This window comes from Aphelocoma coerulescens, chromosome 8 (genome assembly GCF_041296385.1).
Source record: "Aphelocoma coerulescens isolate FSJ_1873_10779 chromosome 8, UR_Acoe_1.0, whole genome shotgun sequence".
Taxonomy (NCBI): domain Eukaryota; kingdom Metazoa; phylum Chordata; class Aves; order Passeriformes; family Corvidae; genus Aphelocoma; species Aphelocoma coerulescens.
This window is the reverse complement of record NC_091022.1, coordinates 1058220-1076784: the sequence shown is the minus strand read 5'-3', so window position 1 is coordinate 1076784 and position 18565 is coordinate 1058220. Positions and strand designations below refer to the sequence as shown.

The 18565-nt window shown below is 42.9% G+C and overlaps 1 protein-coding gene across 9 annotated transcripts in view; it reads left to right on the top strand.

Moving 5' to 3' along the window:
* Positions 1-18010, top strand: part of CEP350 (centrosomal protein 350) — a 73023-nt gene extending 55013 nt beyond the window's left edge. For all 9 annotated transcript variants that reach the window (XM_069022437.1, XM_069022436.1, XM_069022442.1 and 6 more), the window contains 8 exons: positions 665-825; positions 1414-1553; positions 2389-2471; positions 3096-5152; positions 5453-5854; positions 5942-6088; positions 7263-7385; positions 13939-18010. In XM_069022437.1, coding sequence (XP_068878538.1) covers positions 665-825; positions 1414-1553; positions 2389-2471; positions 3096-5152; positions 5453-5854; positions 5942-6088; positions 7263-7385; positions 13939-14103 — 3278 coding nt within the window. In that variant the 3' untranslated portion in view covers positions 14104-18010. The remainder of the gene's footprint in view (positions 1-664; positions 826-1413; positions 1554-2388; positions 2472-3095; positions 5153-5452; positions 5855-5941; positions 6089-7262; positions 7386-13938) is intronic.
* Positions 18011-18565: the final 555 nt, after the last annotated feature.

The window sequence follows — 18565 nt, the reverse complement described above, 5'->3', positions numbered from 1 at the left end:
TTATTGCTAGAATAGGGTTATCATGCAGGGACTAGATCTGAGTATCTGGGGACAGTGACAATCTCTGCGTTGTTCAGATTGACTTCCCGTCCAGCTGTTGGCCAGTCAGCTCTGTGTTTCATAGATGTATTTAGTCTAGGTGACAGAAAATCTGTATGGGCCAGAAACTTCTACTTGGTTTGGAGCCGACTGTTCCAAGTGACATTCTCATCACTGACATGTACTCTGTAACTTGAAACTCAGTATTCTAATTCTAAGCCTATGTTTCAGATATATTTTTGGTGTGCAGCTTTGCGTTGCATTTTTAAATACGTCAGAAAATTAATTTCTGCAATACCCAACATGACAAGCAGCTAATGATGAAGAGCATAAATATGTGTGGTTGGTGTGAATAAGCTGGGTAACGAGTTACTGTGTGTATCAGAGCCAATCTCCTGTAAATTAAGTAAGATGCAACACCCTTTTATATCTTACACATATAGTAGTGTTTAGAATCTGAAATCCCCCTTTAAGAGTCTTACTGTGTTAAATAACATGTTGACATTAAGTTCTTTGACATTTTTCTTGGACTGTATTTTGTAATTACTGAATGACTGTTCATTGCTTTGCTTAGAATTGTTTTGTGAGGGGCAAGTTTGTAAAGACTAAAGCTAAACTTTTTCAGAAACCACCTCTGATCAAAGTGACATTGAAGGACGCATCAGGGCCCTGAAGGATGAGCTACGGAAAAGGAAATCTGTGGTTTACCAGCTGAAAAAGGAGCAGAAAAAGAGACAGAAGGAGAGACTGAAGGCCCAGGAAGCCAGTTTGATCAAACAGCTGGAGGTTAGGAACAGTAGAAAGAAGGGCAAACTAACAGATTGTTGGCCTTGGATAAATCTTTATAGTATGGATGTTTTTGGCAGAATATTGTATCAACAGCTGTGAAAGACACATTGTTGGGACAGAAGTGTGACTATAGAGAATCACAGAATGGTTTGGGTTGGAAAGGACCTTGAAAATCCTTTCATTCCAACCCCCCTTCCATGAGCAGGGGCACCTTCCACTAGACCAGGTTGCTCAAAGCCCCATCCAACCTGGCTGTTCAACCATTTCCAATCATGAGCCAGAGCCTTGAGGAAAAATGCCATTCCCTTTTAAAATGTCTATCTGTAATGGGTTACTGGCAGTGTTCCAGGGGTTATGTATGTTTATGCACATTAGTATCCTAGCTGGGATTAAAGATTAGTGCTCATGTAATTTGTTTTTGGAAGTATTGAAATTTCTAGGATTTGCAGCTGTAGACCTTGGGAAAGTTAAATAGATTGGTTTGCAGAGAAACCAAGTGTATTCTTTATTCACTTAAGAGGTTTTGATTGTTGAATTTAGTTGTGGTTTGGTGTATTAACAGCTGGCATTGTTTTCCATATGCAGTCGTATGATGAGTTTATCAAGAAGACTGAAGCAGAGTTGAGCCGAGATCTGGAGGCATCGCCAACAGCCAAACCTCAGATTAAAACTCCATCCTCAGCTGCTGCTGAAAAACCTAAGATCAAGGCACCACCACTCCATAGGTAACTGGGATTTCTCCTTCTTCTTTTTGAGATTATTCTAGAACTGTAGTGATAGCTGTTTTAGCCAAAACCATGGATGCAAGGAAAGCTGGTAACTGCTCTGCCTTAAAGCACTAGACAGTGGCAGTATCCTATTGACCTCTTTGCTGCTCTCACCAGACCCAAAACAGATAAGATTTACTCTGTCTGTAATCATATGCTCCTCACTTTTGTCCTGCCCAGCCTTTCAGGCTCTATTTTCAAGGTTTTTTTAATAATTTTTTTAAATAATAATTTTCTGTTGTGCAAGAATTCTGCCAAATGCTTTGGATGGATGATCAGCCTTGAAGGCTTTTTTTTTTTCTATTTTGGTCACTCATTGTGTCCTCTGCACTGTCTGAGGCAAACCCCTCATCTTTGCAACTTAAATCTGGTTTCGATCTTAGATTTTAAAGGGTAGAGAATTAAACTGATTTTTGCACTTCCCACTGTATTTTTAAGTCTTCCTTTTTCTCCAGCAGATGGTGCAATTTTAGTGCATTCAAATTTTAAAAGCCACAGAAACAACCCAACTTTTTTTTCTCTTTGTTTTTCCTTTTCTGGAAAGAGATAAATTTTGAATAGTCTTTTAAAAAAATCACTTTCCAGGACTCTCCAGACTCTCCTCTCTGACCCCATTCTTATTTTCTAAGGTCACAGTATGTTGACAAAGCAAACTACTTACATTATAATTACAATGCCACATTGGTGTGGTGTTATACATGTTTGTATTTCCATTTTTATCTATTAAAAACAACCCAAACAAACAACACCCTGGTATAACTGTAATTCATGCAATTTGATTTTTCCAATTCAGGCCTGAGACAGCTAAAAACTGGAAATCACTGACTGAATCAGAGAGATCCAGAGCATCTTTGGAATCCATTTCAGAACATGCAGGTATGTAACTGGACAAATCCATACTGCAGATTAAGATCTTGAAGACTGACTGTTTTAAAATTCTTTAACCTTTTCCATCTTGATTCACTAAGAGGTTTTAAGAGAGGATGCAGACTTCATAAAACCATAGTGATGGAGCTGTATTTTTTGCAGTTTGATATAGCAGGAGTCAGCTTTTGCAGAATACCCTGTGTATTCAGTATTTAGTTTACTCTTTCTGAGGTTTACATGAAACCATAATTCAGTGACAACTTTTTACTTTCTTTTGTTTCTTGTTCCTTTACCACATGAGTTCAGATACTTTTCACTGTTTTGCTGTTGATGATTATCTCTTCATTATCTGCCATTCAAATCTTTGTTGTTACTGTGGCTTGCAAACAAGTAACTGAGTCCTTACCTTGGGATACTGGTTAAAGGAACAGAAGCAGAAAGAAAGCCTGGAACCTGAATGGAAGTTGCTCATGTCCATGGGACAGCCAGAAGTATATGTTTCCAAGGCACCAGTTTGTTTCTTCGTTTAACATAGAAACCTTGATATTAATTTAGCTGCCTGTGATTGCAGTTTGCAATGAAACAATGTGGGTTATACCATCTGCTGAAATTCACTTTTTATTTTCCTTCAAGATGCTGTGTCATCAAGAACTGAGAGATCTGTGTCTGTGCACACCAAGAAGGTGCCTGTGACAGCTGTTCTTGCAGGAGAACCTTCTGGAACAGCTTCCTTGGGTTTAGTGTTACCAAAGAGTTCCAGACCAGAATCTGGTGATTCCTCAGACAGTGTCCCCTCTCCAGCTCTTCTCAAAGATATGAAAGACATTAGCAGGATATCCCTTGAGTCAGTGAACAAAGTGGTAAATGCATCCAGTGTTGGTCCTACCATTAGTCATAAATCTGAGATTACAGAAGACCTGGAATACATAAAGTCAGAGGAATATGAGAGTGGAGGTTCTTATGTTAAGCCTTTGGAGAGTTCTGACGTCTTGCTGACATTAGATAAAGGACAGGAGAGTTCACTGGCTCTCTGCTCTGAAAACAAACACTCTCAAAAGGAACTGTTTGATGTGGCTGGGGAAAGTCTTCAGGATACAGAAGAAATCTTTGAACAGAGACGGTCAGATAAAGATGCCATAGGTGGCCCAAGCATAGAGGAGACTTCTCACAAACTCATCAAGTCTACAGAGGAAAAAGGTGATCTGCTTTCAGATCAGCTCTTTAGTCAAAAAGAGCCATTGTACCTTGAGGACTTTGAAGGATCCTCTTCTAGAAAACAAGCTTCAGCTGAAGAAATGCTGCCTGAGGAGCGTTACAAAGATGACTTTGAAGGATCCCTGCTCTCAGCTAACGGGGAGTCCCTGAGGGAGCAGTCCCAGCACAGCCAGGCCAGCCGAAGCAGATCCACCAGCCTGGGCAGTGATGGTGAAATCAGTGAGTGCCTCAGTGACAGGTCTCTCTCGGGCAGCATGCACTCAGAGAGGCTGCTGGAACTCAAGTCCCCAACAGAACTTATGAAAAATACTGAACGCAGAGATGCGGAGCAAGAACAGGCTCCTACTTGCTCACCACTGTGGGCCTCAGCTTCAATCCCAGAAGAAACAGATAGTTTGTCCAATTTCAACATTGGAGATAGAGTACTTGTGAGTAAAGTCCAGCCTGGAACACTGCGGTTCAAAGGCCTGACTAAATTTGCCAAAGGGTTTTGGGCTGGTGTGGAATTGGATAAACCTGAAGGGAATAATAATGGAACTTATGATGATATTAAATATTTTGATTGCAGAGAAAAGCATGGTATTTTTGCTCCTCCTCAAAAAATCTCTCACATTACAGAAATTATTGATAGCCATTTAGACACAAATAAGGATGATGAAGACTCATTCTTTGATGATAGACTGGAGAAACAGCACAAAGCTGAGCAGAAAGATAGAGAAAGCTCCAAACCGGGTAAAGAAGCTGAAAGCCAGAGCAGAAACGCAGCAGAGAACTATTCCCAGGATAAAGCTCCTGCGGACACAGCTGTTTCAGAAGCCTCAGCTGAGGAAAGGGTTGATGAGGAGATGTCATCTAAAGCAAACAGCATAAAGGAGATTTCTGTAGCTACTGGTTCACTTGCCCAAGAACAGTCAGTGGTGGATTACCTGAAGGATGCTGTAAAAGAGGAGGCCAGCCACACTCCTCTCAGTTCTAGTGTTGTGGATGAGATTTCTACTGTTCAGTTGGATGACATGTCAGATTTCCTTTCTGAAAGACTGGAGAGGCAGAAGACACTGGGAGAAGAATGTGCTGAAAGGTTAGATGATCTCTCTCCTGGTGTCGTGGAGAAGCCTGCAACTCCACTGCTGGATTTTCTGACAAAAGAAAAGAACCAGTTAGAAGCACAGCTCAGCCTGCCTCTTAGAGAGGAAGAAAAGTCAAAAGACCAACTGGAAAAGGTCAGTTTGCTGACAGACAGTCTACTTAGAGATTTTGTGAAAGACACAGTCAATCAGCTACAGCAAATAAAGAAGATCAAGAATGAGAAAATCCAGCTCAGCAACCAGGAGCTCTGTGATGCGAAGGAGGAAGCCAGTACCCCACCCCAGCAGGCTGAAAAACAGATTCCAGACGGACTGAATAACTTCTTCCTAAGTTCTGATTTGGAAGATGACAGAGAAGAGCTTTCCTCTCCAGACATGTGTCCCAGACCAGTGAGTAGCAGACATGTTGCACTGATTTTAAGAGATTGTAACTTGCTTGTGCCTTTGACTGGGGATGATTGAATCTGAGGAATGTGTTGTGGCACCACTTTTTCTCCCAAGTTCTGTTGGATGATGTGGAGATTACCTGTATGTTCTGTGTGTGTCTCGTGTTTTTATGTATCCCACTGCATGGCTTGTTTTGGTAGCTGTTTATTGCCAGCTACCTCAGTAAAGCATTTAAAGATGTAAGCTGAGTAGGCCATGGTGTGGCACCGCTTTCACATTTACTCTGTGGCTCTTAATTCACAGGAGAGTCCCGTGTTTGGTGCCAGTGGCCAGGAAGAGCTTGCCAAGAGACTGGCAGAGCTGGAGCTCAACCGGGAGTTCCTGAGTGTGCTGGGAGATGATCAAGACTGGTTTGATGAGGACTATGGCCTGAGCTCCCGTAAGCTGCAGCAGAAGCAAGCTGAGGAGCCAGCAGTGCTGCCCCAGGCAGAGCCGCAGAAAGTGCCGCCAAAGCCGAGCGAGGAGCCCCTGGCGGTGCCTCACACTGCCGTGGAGGTGGAAGGAATGGTGCACGCAGCAGCTGAGGAACTCTGGAAACTGAAAGAGCTGGGTCACGATCTTCAAAGCTGCAGCCTTAAAACAGATCTTAGTGGCACCCTCCAAGAGCAGGACACAGACACCATAAACAAGCAGGTTTATAGAAAGGTACAGTCCTCAGACATTTTGGTCTTGCCCTTTGAAAGTTTATCATGGACACAAGAAGCCATAACTTTTACTTCTTCCTTTGTTCAGGTGGTATTTGACTTAACAAGAGAGATATTTGGGGAAATCTTTGCTGAGGATCCTAATCTGAATCAGCCCATCTGGATGAAACCATGTAGGATCGCATCTGCTTATTTTCGCCGAGTCAAAGATCCAAACAATCTGGATGAAATCAAGGTAGGAAGAAATCGTGGTTGTGCAGGGAAAGTGAGATGAAAAACACTGAACTGGCATTTACCTGAGTGTTAGAAGATCATAAGAGGTGTATCCAGCAAGAGATGAGTTGAGAAGAGAAAGGAGATAACAAACCTGAAAGGAAATATGTCAAAATGGTCCATTTTTACTCAACAGATTGTCCTCCCTGTCCTTAGGGCTGCTACTGGTTGTTTTTAAACCTCAGTCCTCTGTGCAGAACTGCCAGGATTGACCTTGATCTTACAAAATTGGTATGCTGACAGGCTGCTGCTTTAGCAGCTTTGCGTGGAACTCTGTATGGCTAAACTGGAATGGATCCAATGGTAGGGTTGGGCCAAATGGGATGAGCTAAATTCTTCACTCAGACACACACACATGTGCCAGCCTGAGGACAGCAGGAGTTGCCCAGAGGAACCCAAAATTTGATTAGTGAGGGCATTGTTGTGTTTGACAAGCCAGAGGAGGCCTCCATGTTACTGGTGGTAGTGCTCAAGGAAGGACAAAACCCCAGAGCCTGGGGGGACAAAGTAGAGCCTGACTGGACCTGGCTTAAACCTGCAGGGCTGGACATTGGGAAAAAATCTGTCTCCCTTAAAGCCTTCCACAAAGAGCCTTCCATATGGCTCATCAGGACACAAACAAAGACTTCCACCTGCACTGTTTCTTCTGAAATTGAGGGGAGTTGACTAAATTTTGGTTAACCTGCTGAAGATACAGTGCGTTAACTGTCCAGAAAAGCAAAGAAAGAAAGAAGTAATACCTAAATCACTCTGTTAATTGAGAAGACTTCTGAAAGCATGTGGCTGGGGACAGCAGGAGCACAGGACAAGGACACCAAATTCCCACCCTGCTTTTCTTTATATTTTCCCATAAAATGAATTGTCAGAATCCTCTGTTTGTGTACTGTTGAAAGTTTCTGTTCTCAAGGTTGCTACAGAGTGGGTTTCTTGTTTTTTTCCCCCCACTTCTAGGTTTAATAATTGTCCTGCCTGTGTAATGCTGCTTGAGAAACTTTCAGTGTACTTCTGCTGCATACACTGTATGTCTCCGAGCTAAACTGTGAATTCTGTAGTGGGACATTTTAGGGGAGCTGCTTTGTGCAAACCTGTAATTTCTTAGCTCAAATGCGATAAATCTCACCTTTACTGTTCTGTAGAACTTCATTGCAGCTGAAGTACTGAAGTTGTTTAGCCTGAGGAAAGAGCCTAATCACAAAACAGACTGGCAGAAGATGATGAAATTTGGGCGGAAGAAACGAGACCGAGTGGATCACATACTGGTAAGTGGATGAAAATAAGCAATTGTGTGAGATCCTGTCCACCAGACCCACAGGCATGTGGGTGTATTTTCAGTACTCAGTCATGCTTTTTAAAGAGTACAAAGCGTGCGTGAGGTGTTATAGAAGGTTTAATTTTAGAGAGCACTCTGTTGACAAGAACAGAAGTCCAGTGCCAGTGAGGGAAGGTGACTTAATTCTACCTACTGGTTTAACTGGAGTATAAATTTGCTCACTCCCAAAAAGTTGAAAGCATGAATTTTTAGAAGGAAATGCTCCAATATTTGATGGTGAGTAAACTTTTTCTTTGAGAAGGGAATATGTTTTTCCTCTCACTTTAATTTAAAATGTTTTTATTTTGAAGTAATATTATTTGTTTTGAGATAGTGATACAGAGAGTGTAATTAAACTAGTGAATGTAGCTGCCACTGGGGCAGAGACAGTTCAGTGTTAAAACTGCCTAAGATGGAGCATGCCTGGCTGTGTATAGTTTTTGAAAGTTATTTTGTTGGCTTGTATTGCCAGGATGATTAATATCTTTATTGGCTATAATGATAGTGAAGGTTCTGCTTGGGAATATGAGTCATCATTAACACTGTGCTTCACTTGATAACACCTGGAACTGATTCCACACAACAAGCACATAGAAGTAATTTGGAGTCATGGGTCGTGTGGTCTTTTAATTGCCCGTCACTGGAGGGTTTCCAACACAGGGGTTTAATTGTATGTAAATAGAATATCTATCTATAGGTTCCAATACATCCTGATACACTTGATTCTGGGATATAGAGGTTGTTAAAGCATGCACAAAAAAGTTCTATGTTTAGATCCCTAAGGGAACCAATATTACAGCTATTATGCATGTGTACCAACTTCCTTTTTTTTTTTTTTTTTTGCAACATAGCTAGAAAGAAAGATTCCTGACTGGAAAAATTTATTCTAGTTAAAGGCATCCAAAGTGCTTCAGGTGAAGTTTGAAGTTCAGACAGTCCGGTCTGTGACTTACATGCAGACCCAGACATCAAAGATTAATGGAGCTCTGACAAGTTTGGCCTAATAAATAATGTGTTTAATTTTATTTTGTTCTCACAAGAATATGGTAATAAAACTTCAGCTGAGGACTGTGAACTCTGTGAAGGTTGCAGCATGCCATGCTTTAGGAATAAGGCACTCTCAGGGGCATTGCTTACCAACTTATACTGTAATGTGAGGCACTATCATCACATGTGGGGAACTTCTAACTGGACACCTAAGGGGAAGGTGTTCAGTTTCTCTTGCCTTATTTAATTAAAATCTCGATGAAACGTGAAGTACCTGGACAGCTTTCTCTGTCTCCTAGTCAGCCCCAGCTTAGGGTCATGAGTTCTGTGGTAACAGATCCAAGGCCAGAAGTGGATATACAGGTGCAAGACCTGCTGCCTATCCCCAGCAGCTCGTGGGGTAGCCCCTAAACTGCAAGGCCAATTTTAGGATTCTCCACATTTTGTTGGAAATGTATTGAAGTACTACAAGAGAGCAATTTCCTGAAAGGGAAAATGATACTGGTTTTGTAGGTTTAGGTGCTGTAGAATCCTCTTTGAAAATCACAATTCAAAATACTTAGTTCCAGCTTTTGTGAAGATGTAGCCAGTGTACACCACTGCAATGAGTAGGGGATGTCATTTGAATACATACATGAGCTGATTGATTCTCCACATTCTTTTGATGCTTGTAAAGACAATGACTGTGAAAAGTAAACATGATCTTTTTAAAGCAGAAATGAACATTCTTAGGCTTCTGTTATTTGCGTTTAAACTTAGAGAACAGTGTCTTCCCAGTTTCTTTATTTCTGTTTTAAGTCAAATTAACCTTAAAATGAAAACATCCTTTCACAGTTTTCTGTTGAGACAGCTGTGTATTTTAGTGATATTGAGAGGATTGAACACACCTGACTGTCCAATACTGTCTGACCCAGGAGCTGGGCATGACTTTTTTTTCTTCTGTAGGCAAAGAAACAAATGCCAGTCTATTTTACTGAACTTATTCTCTCCCTGATTATGCCTGGATGTGTCATTCTGGGTTTATCACATCAAACCAAATTCCCACTGGGAGGGGCATCCCTGTGGGGAAGGGGCACAGCAGGAGAAGCGGCCTGTGCTGCACTGGTGATCTCTGTGACACTGGGACCTGTGGGTTGGCTGTCACACCTGCTGGGAACTAAGGGGAGAACAGGATGGATTAATCCTTTGCCTCCTTGGTTTGCCTTGAGCTTTGCTGCTTCCTCCAACTGCTGCATCTTTAGTTGCATTTTCACTTTGGTCTGTGCTTTCCCAGCATTGACACCAGTGTGGTGAGTCATGTTTTAGTGCCAGTGACAAAAGAACATCTTCCTTTTCTCCTTTTTGCAGCACTCATTTTGTCTTTGATCAGGCATCTCTGTCTCAGAAAGCATTTGTGTTGGGGTTCTTCTGGGATCTCTCTGATCTGCTGGGTATTTGCTCCAGTTACTAACATTTACAGCAAATCTTGGCTTTCAGTAAACAAGTACAGGAGATTCACATTTATGAAAAGCTGCTTTGTTTAAAATCAAGTTAAATGAATGTCTAGGTTTTTGCTTTCTTCCCCTCTTGTCCCTTCGTGTTATTCATTATCACATGTGTGCTGTCTGTGCTTTTTGGAGACTGTCAAATGTGTGTTTCCGTACATCAGGGCTGCCAGCATCTTCCAAAACCTTAAAGTAGAGCAAGAACCCTCATATCTCCTTGTTTAAGTTCAAGTGCTGACAATAGGTTGTTTCCACTCCTTTTTTTTTTTTCCACTTGAGTCTTCAGCCAAAACTCCCTGTGCTGATCTGTTTGCATGGGGTTAGAACAAACTCTGCCATTGTTTTCCCTCCTAGTCCCCCTTCTCTTTTATCCGGAGCTTGAGAAAGCAGAGCTCACATGATACTGCCAAACCTATGTGTTTGGATTTCACACCTGAGGAGCCTGCCAGCAGAGTGCTGAAAAGTGCTTGATCTTCTGACCTGTTGACTTAACAGCCAGAAGGTTTCTCTCCATGCAGAAACTCTGCAACAAAGCAGGGCTGTTCCCACCAAGCTGGCTTAATTGGAAAGCTCAAGGTGCCACTGCTGCAGCACCCCAGATCTAAACCCAAGGGGAGTGCACAGTAAGAAGAGACTCAGAGTGTGCTTGCATGCTAAGTTGTGTCTTAAGGTTTCCAGGCCCTCTGAGAGCAAAGGGCTGTGAGAATGCACCTGCCCGCCTTCCTCCTGCTGGCATTCTTCCTAGACACTACTTTATATCTGGATGCTTATTGTTTTCAGACTCCCAAATAGTCTACTGACTCCTTAAATGTAGTTTATTTTAGAGATATTAATGGTTTTCAACAGGAATCTCGAGAAATCAAAACATGCTAACTCACTCTCTAAAGTTCCTTCTGATTATATTCCTTTATGTGGTGCTTTTTTAGGTACTTGGACATTTACTAGATGGCCAGCAGGATCATGTGACCATGTTATCCCCTGATTTTTCTTTTGTGTGCATGCCCCCCTTCTTTACAAGTTTGTTTTTTTTTTAATAAAAAGTGTGCATACAAAAAAAAAAAGGCACACAGAAAAGAATACCACACAGCCTTCTGCAGTGCATCACTATTTATCTTCTCCTGTAGGATGAAATGCAGTTTCATTAAAACTGTCGTTCTCCTGACTTTACCCAAATGCAGTTTCTTTCTGGTATAGAGATCTTGCTTCCTGGTATCAAGTGTGTGAAGTTTTATGTTTGTCATGAGAAAGTTCGGAGTTCTGTAGACAAGGTAAAGCCCATTTCCATGCAAGCCATGAGAGTTGTCAAATGTTAAAGAAACTGTCTCAATTGCTTAGGAGCAGTTCATGGTAGCACAACAAATGGATCAAACCTTTCCCAGACAAAGGAGTCACAACTGCCTTGGCTCAGATGGTGCAGCCAGGGCTGCAAAGCAGCACGGCCATTTCCACACATGTTCTGAATACACTATGAACAAGACTTGCCTGCAGCTGCAAATTGCACATTCTCGCAGTTTTCAAAAAGCATGCTTGAGGAAGTCCTCCTAATGCCAAAGGAAATTGTGCACTCTGCCTCTGAGAGAGGGGGGAATGATACAGGCAAGAGAAAATTCATCACTGATACTGCTTTTCTTTCTGGTGCTGTTAAACATCCAGCCTTTCTCTGCCTGGATCAAGTACCTTCTCCTCTCTTGTTTACTTCTTTGTCCCATGTATCTCTTCCCTCCTAGAGCAGAGTAAAGAAATTGGCTCATCACACAGTAGCAGGGAGACAGAATAAACAGCACCTTAGTGCGGATCTGGACATTTGGGTTTGTTCGAGGCCAGTGAGATCAGAGCTCTTAACCTGCTTGATTATTTTACTCACTCGCTTCCCCCGACCCCCAGTGTTACCTTCACTAAGTCTTGACTCCACCTTCCAGCAGTGAAGTTGCTGCTGGCCTGGGAGGGTGGGGCAGAAAATCCCGTCAGTCGCTATTGTGCAGCTGCTCCAGGTTCCCAGCCTTGGATGTCATCGGTCAAGGTCCCTGGGCATCCCCTGGCATTTGTCTCCACCCACCCTCTTCATCTTCAGCATCTTCCACCATTTCCAGGATCTTTCCTGCAGCAGCCATCTTCACCTTCTCCCTTTGCCCCCCCCCCCCCCCCCCGTTTTTTCCCAAACCACTTCTGCTTTTATGGAATCCTTTTTCAGCATCACCTCTTCTTTTCATGGCCCCTGTCTCTTTCTTTTCCTTATCTAAATAGTCCATGAAGCAGACATACAACACATGATCAACCTGCAAATTGCTGCTTCTATCTTATGCCTCTTTATTGATGGGAGGACTTGGGACATGCTGCTGTTTACTTTATCAGAATTTACAACCAGCGCATACAGGTTGCAGGCAGCACATTTCTGTGTGAGAGTTCAGGAGTGTCTTTCAGACATTCACCCGCACACAAACCCACACCCAATTATCTACCACTTGTTAGGCTTCCATTTAAATTATTTTTCACCTACAACACTCCTTCAAAGTTTGATTGCAAAGAGTGCTGCTTCTTCCTTATTAGTAACAAGCCTAATGAAGCCATTAATGCCTCATCCTTGACAGCAATGTGGGAAAAAGGCGCTGCCTGTGGTAGCACACATTTGTAAGCAGGCAGCGTGACTCTTCCAAAGCTGTTTGCAGGATGAGATCCCTGCCCCTCTCCCCAAGCTCTCTTAAGAGAGGGAGAAAGGAGCTGTCAGCCTGAAGCCCCGTGTCTAACTGGGGCTTTATGAATGGCTGCAAACCCTGCAGCAGTGCTGGTTCCCTGGGGTTCCCATAGCAGCCTCTTCTTGGGCTTCACACTGTGCTGGGGTTATTGAATCATCATTGTGCCACAGCAGCTGTCAGCTTCAAAACAGACCAGTTTCTGGGAGGTTTAGCTTCAGGCAAAAGGAAGAGAGTACGTTGGGGCTATAGTTCATGTCCTGTCCCAGAAAACAACGCTATTACACACTGATCCTGGGTTAGTGGATTTTTCAGTAGTTTGGCAGTGTGTAGGTGTCTGCCCCACTTGTACAGTGTAAATGTATTTCGAGTTCAGAGTGTAAGATTTATGGGCAAAGGGGGTTTCTGCTGAAGCTGAGCAGAGACAGAGCTTTCAACAGGATTTCTTTGTCATTGTAAATATGAGTGATGTTTGCACTCATTTGTTCTTTTATAAAAAATTTGAGCTGTGTTAAGGTTTGTCTGTAGTACTGAAATGGTCAGTAAGACAAATTGTTAATAAGTTTAACGGAAGATGTCCAGTGTGGAGATACTCTCAATAAGACTTTATTTACTGAATGAAATTACATATTTCAGTCTGATACTAAACCACCTATTTGTCAGTGAGCAATAAAGAGGATTTTCTGTGTCAACAGTTTAGTAATAGAAGGAAATAAGTACTCTTCAAATATACTGGTACAAAATTCCATTTGTAGTAATGCTGTCAAATCCAACAAAGTGTGGAGTATTCTGTGCAAATGAGTTGTAATGCTGTCTTATAAAACATGCAAGCATTTTGTCTTCCTATGCAGAAGAATTGAAAGTTAGTTGTTTCCTTGAAGTTTTCTTATTATATTATAAACTGAACTGCAGTGAAATCTTTTCTTTTTCTCCCTCCCCTGTTCAAGGCCTTTGCATTATTTCTTACCAGTTTAAGCCTCATGGAATCAGCTTCTTGCAAATACATAATTAGGGACTAATTAATTAATAGAGATTCTGCTGTTGGCCAAGAATATCCCATTAGCTGAGTCCTTTCAAGTGAAAAACTTGTGCAGGAATATGAAAGCCTTTAAAATGGATGCTACAGTGAAAAGTAGAAAACATTCATTCATACAGTGAAATAGTCTGGTCCAAGCAGATCCGTGTTTGTTTTGCTATTCCAAGCGTTTCCTGTAATCTCTTACAAAGACAGATATGTTGTTGGCAGATACACTCTGCTTTGGACTCTTTCTGGAACTTTGCAGGCAATATTATTTTAAAGCAACAGAATTGTAATGTTTGTATTGCCTTTCTACCCTCCAAGGTGCAGGAACTCCACGAGGAAGAAGCGCAATGGGTGAACTACGACGAGGACGAACTGTGTGTAAAGATGCAGTTAGCAGACGGGATCTTCGAGGCCTTAATCAGAGACACCGTTGATGTACTGAACCAGATAAACGAGAAACAGCGGAGGCTGCTGCTTGTCTGACAGTGCTGAAGTGGGCTCAGAGGTGCCAACCCCGGAGTCAGGGGCCTCTCTGGCTCCTGAGCTGCTCTCCTCCCTGCACGTGCTGCGGCTGGACTTCCACGCGCGGGGTTCCCAGGCAGTTCAGATGAGATGAAAAGAACCTGAACTGGCTGCTGAGACCTCGCACTGGATTTATTGTTTGGAACAAGCTGATCCCTCGCTTGAGGCTGCTTTGAGGAGTGCTCAAGACTGTTCATGTGCCAATGCAGTTATGTCGCCTAACTGTCAGCAGCTGCCTGGGGCCCCGGCCTGGGGCTCTGACACGTTCGGCTTGCTCCTTGAAAGGGTTGGGTTAAGTTGGGATATTGGCTGTTTTGCTGGAATGGTGGTCAGCCATCAGTACTCAGTTTGTCTTTTAGAAATGTGAGTAATTTGGAGAAGCAACAGTTTGGTCAGGTTTTGGTCATAAACAGAGACTTACCATACTGAACAGTGTTACAATGTTAACACCTCTTCTCCTGCAGCCCTAACAGTGTGCATCAGTTCCTTCTGCTTCAGAGCCCATTTAATTCACTTCTCTGTGAAGCTGGTTTTCATCTTTCTTCTGTAATGTGGTACCAAGCATGGTGCCAGCCCAGTCCAGGGAAATTAGATGATGTTGCTTCCTGCCTACAAGTAAAGAATTCTTGCTGCTTTGCTCCGAGGCGGAGCAAGATAAAGCCCGCCTAGTGTCAAGCGTGAAAGATGAGCCCATGGACAACTTTCCTCCTACCGTGTAGCACTTCTCTTCCCGGAGCACCAGCTGCTCCCAGATAATGGATACTCAGGACTTTCTCAGGCACGAGACATGCAGGAGTGGAAAATATTTCCTCACAAAAATTTGGCCTTCAATCCCTCAGCTTTCTCCCTTACTGTCACCTAATGAATTGGAGAAGCTGTTACTTGAACAGTTTAGAGAACAGAGTGTATTCACCAAAGAAAGCGGTGTCTGGTGCTTGACTGTCTGCATGTTTTGTGCTTGTGGATTTTTTATTTATTTTCAGATAATTTATTAAATGGATTGCAGGAGAGTGTCCTGTGCAGTTGGCTGCACTGTCTTGTGTTTTGAGACAGACGAACTTGAGAGAGCATCTGGTTTGGAAACTTCCAGAGCCCCATATTCTTTGCACAAAACCTCCAACTTCATGAGACAGATACAAGGGCGGTGAAGGTAGGAAGAACCAAACCTCAGTGACCAAGGGTGGGATGCAAAGACAGGACTAGGAGTGGAGTTTGAAAACCGAAGCACCTGGTTCGGAGACGATGGAGAGTTCAGGAGGCTGAGCTGAAAAATTGCATGAAAATTCCCAGGTCTTTCTGTTCCCTTCCTTTCCCAGAACTTCTACACCATGTTATGTGGTTGATTTGGTGCTGGATTCATCTGCAGTGTTGTTCTGCTGAGTGCTGATTCCTGACTTGTTCCTCCTGCTCTTGTGTTTTTCTTGGAGGAACACAGACAGTCTGGGGTCAAACGTTTATGCCTTAATAGTGGATGTCCCTGTTTGCAAACCTGGGACAAGACCCAGAGGAAAGTCAGATTCTCCAGGCACTGGAGTGTAGACAGACACTTTGAAGCCCTCAGAGGTGCCCCAAAGATGCTGCAGCCCACAACAGGTGTGGTGTGGAGATCTCAGCTGTTTCATTGATCTGCTTCGTTCTTGGGCTTCCTGCTGTGCATACCTCTGCTACTGCTCCAGTTTGGTTTCTCTTTTCCACCTTTTTTTTGGTTGGGTTGTTTATTGTTTGGGATTTTTTTGAAAGCTATCATTGGAATATTTGCATTTTGCACACAGCTGGTAATTCTTCAGGGACAGTACTGGGAAATGTTGGATTTGCCAGAGGTCCGTGCAGATTCTCAGATGTAGTGTTGCCAGCATCTCACTTGCGAGTTAGTGGTGAGCCATATCCATGGGAGCTCTATGAGTGGAAGAACAAGGAGGAGGTAATGGTGGACAAGGACACCTCCAGTGGGCATATGCATGTCTGTCCTGCAGTAGTGGCCCTTCTGGCTGCCTGGAAGTCAAATGGTCTTGGTGGAGCATTGATCAGCTTTTTTTCTCAAGTGATTCATTTGTTCTTGTAAAATGTCATGATGCTGAACCAGGAAACCCTTGGATGCTTAAGAGAGAAGCAAACTAAAGCTGCTAGATTTAACCAGCATGGTGTCACTGATTGGGTCACCACCTCAGATTCCCTTTCCTGGGTGTATCTCTCTCAGTAGCAAGGATTGCTATTTTTATAGGTAGCAATTATGGAAAGAAGACAGAAACCTGCAGAGTAGGTTTGTACCTGGAGCATCAGGTTAGGTTCTGTTCTGTAGATACTGTGGCCAGTGTTGAGAAGGTTGTCCTGCATCCCCGTGGCTTTTTGGTGTTCTGAGGGGCTCATGGGGTGTTCCTGGTCTGTCCAGCAGCAGGGAGGAGGTTGTGCGGTTGGGCCTGACAAGGTATCGGGGTGCTTTGGAGATCGTGTGCCTGTCATCTTCTGGCTATAGCACCCTCCACAGAAGCACTAACTATTTTTAACAGCTGTTTGGATAGAAGGAAGCTGTGTCTAAGTAATGGCTTTGTTCCTTTGCAGACATCGCTGATTTTTTTTGGTAGCAATCCTTGCTAGGAGCAACCCTAAAATGACTTGAACGTACGTGAATTACCTTCTCAATACCTCACGTGTGGTGAGTTGCTTTGAGTTGAGTGTATGTTCAAAACCTCGAGTGGGTTGAGTACTTGTGGACTGATGATTACTGCGGTGAAGCAAGGTGCAGACTGGGTTGGGCTGGTAGTGAGGAGATACGGGGAAGCCTGGGGTCCCACAAACAGGCTGAATTCTCTGCTTCTCCCCCCAACCTTCCCTTTGTAAGAACAAGATGATATTTCTGCGTCCTGCATCTCGGTGTAACCACATAAGAAGATTCAAGGCTGGGACATTTTGCTGAGACCCGTGAGCTGTTTGGGGCAGCGCTGTCATCACTGGGGACATACTGTTCCATCTTTTCCATCTTTGGAAGGATCTCAGAGCCAGGTGGGAAAGCCCAGGCAAGTGGGAACACGGAGTGCGAGTACCTATCTAACAGCAGGACGCTCTGTGAGCCGAGCCCTGGAATATCAGTATGTCTGCCTTTTAGAAAAGGCTTGTTGCTCACAAGGTGGAATGAGGGATTGAAAATCCCATCTTGTTCCCTTTCCTTTCTTGAAAAAGTGGCCTTAGCTTTTTGCAATACTTGAATAAGTGTGTACCTGCAGAAGACCTTCAGTAGCACAGTGACAGAGACCTTTTAAGTGACTATTCTGCGAGGAACTGTGTGCAGTTCCCACTTTCATATCTCTTTGCTACCTTAAGAATATTAGGAAAACAAAGTACTTTTCAGCAGACAAACGGTTGAATCTTACAAGGTATTTCGTGCATCTGAAGTGTTTACAAAACAACTAAAATGGAGAAAAGCAAACTATTGAACTTATTTGTAATTTAAGCGTTAAATGCAAAATTATATACAGATGGAAAAGGAATACTGTAATTAACCTGCATTTACTAGGGTTTTTTTCCTTGATTCTGCGGAGCCTTTTGATACACATTTGCAAAGCCGCCTTTTGGGAGGCTCGGTCTCCCAGTGTACTGTGTTGTGGAGATGCTGAAAAGAAACCCGTTTACTGTGTATGTGTAAATAACCTGGTAACGTGGGGTTTGGGCCAGTTTCAGCTCATGTTCACATCCACAGCAGCTTTGCACAGTAGACAGACCCAAGGATGTGGAGGGGTTGGGGAGTTTTTTTTGTAATTAAGAACTGTAAAATAACCAGGGTGGTCCCTGTGTACACCAGTGTAAATATCTTTGGTAACTGAAATGTACTTTAAGAGAACAAAATCTGTAAATAAACTGATTTATAAATTAATCTTGTTTCCTGGTTTTTATAAAATGGAGCTTTATAATTACCCAAGCAGTTGCTAATTCTGAAGGTGTCCTGGAGATTTGTCCCTTGTACATTCTTCTTTCCGTCTGATGCTGTACTTGGGATGCCAATCGCAGTCTACAAAATCCCATTAGAGTTGCCTTAATTATAACCATAACCTTATTAGAATGTCCTTATTGTTAAAGCTGACTGTTGATAAAACCAGAAAATAGCATTGAGCAATCATTGCAGGAGTTCACTGGGGGGAAAAACTACTCCTTGCACACATTTATTTAAAATATGTTTTAAAAACTCATGGTTTAAAACATTTTTATGTTAAACAACAGTTTTGGAATTAAATTCTTCAGAGCCTCAGTCTTGTTTTATAGCCCTCAATTAGGCTCCTAAATTGGCACAGCTCTATAGAGCTTCTGTTAGCAGCACCAATCCCTTCCTCACCAAGGAGCAAACATTGCTCCCTGGAAACTTTATGTATTGGTGGAACTTTTCTGAATCTTTGCTGTTTCCTTTCCAGCACAAAAAAGCCCGAATCACTTT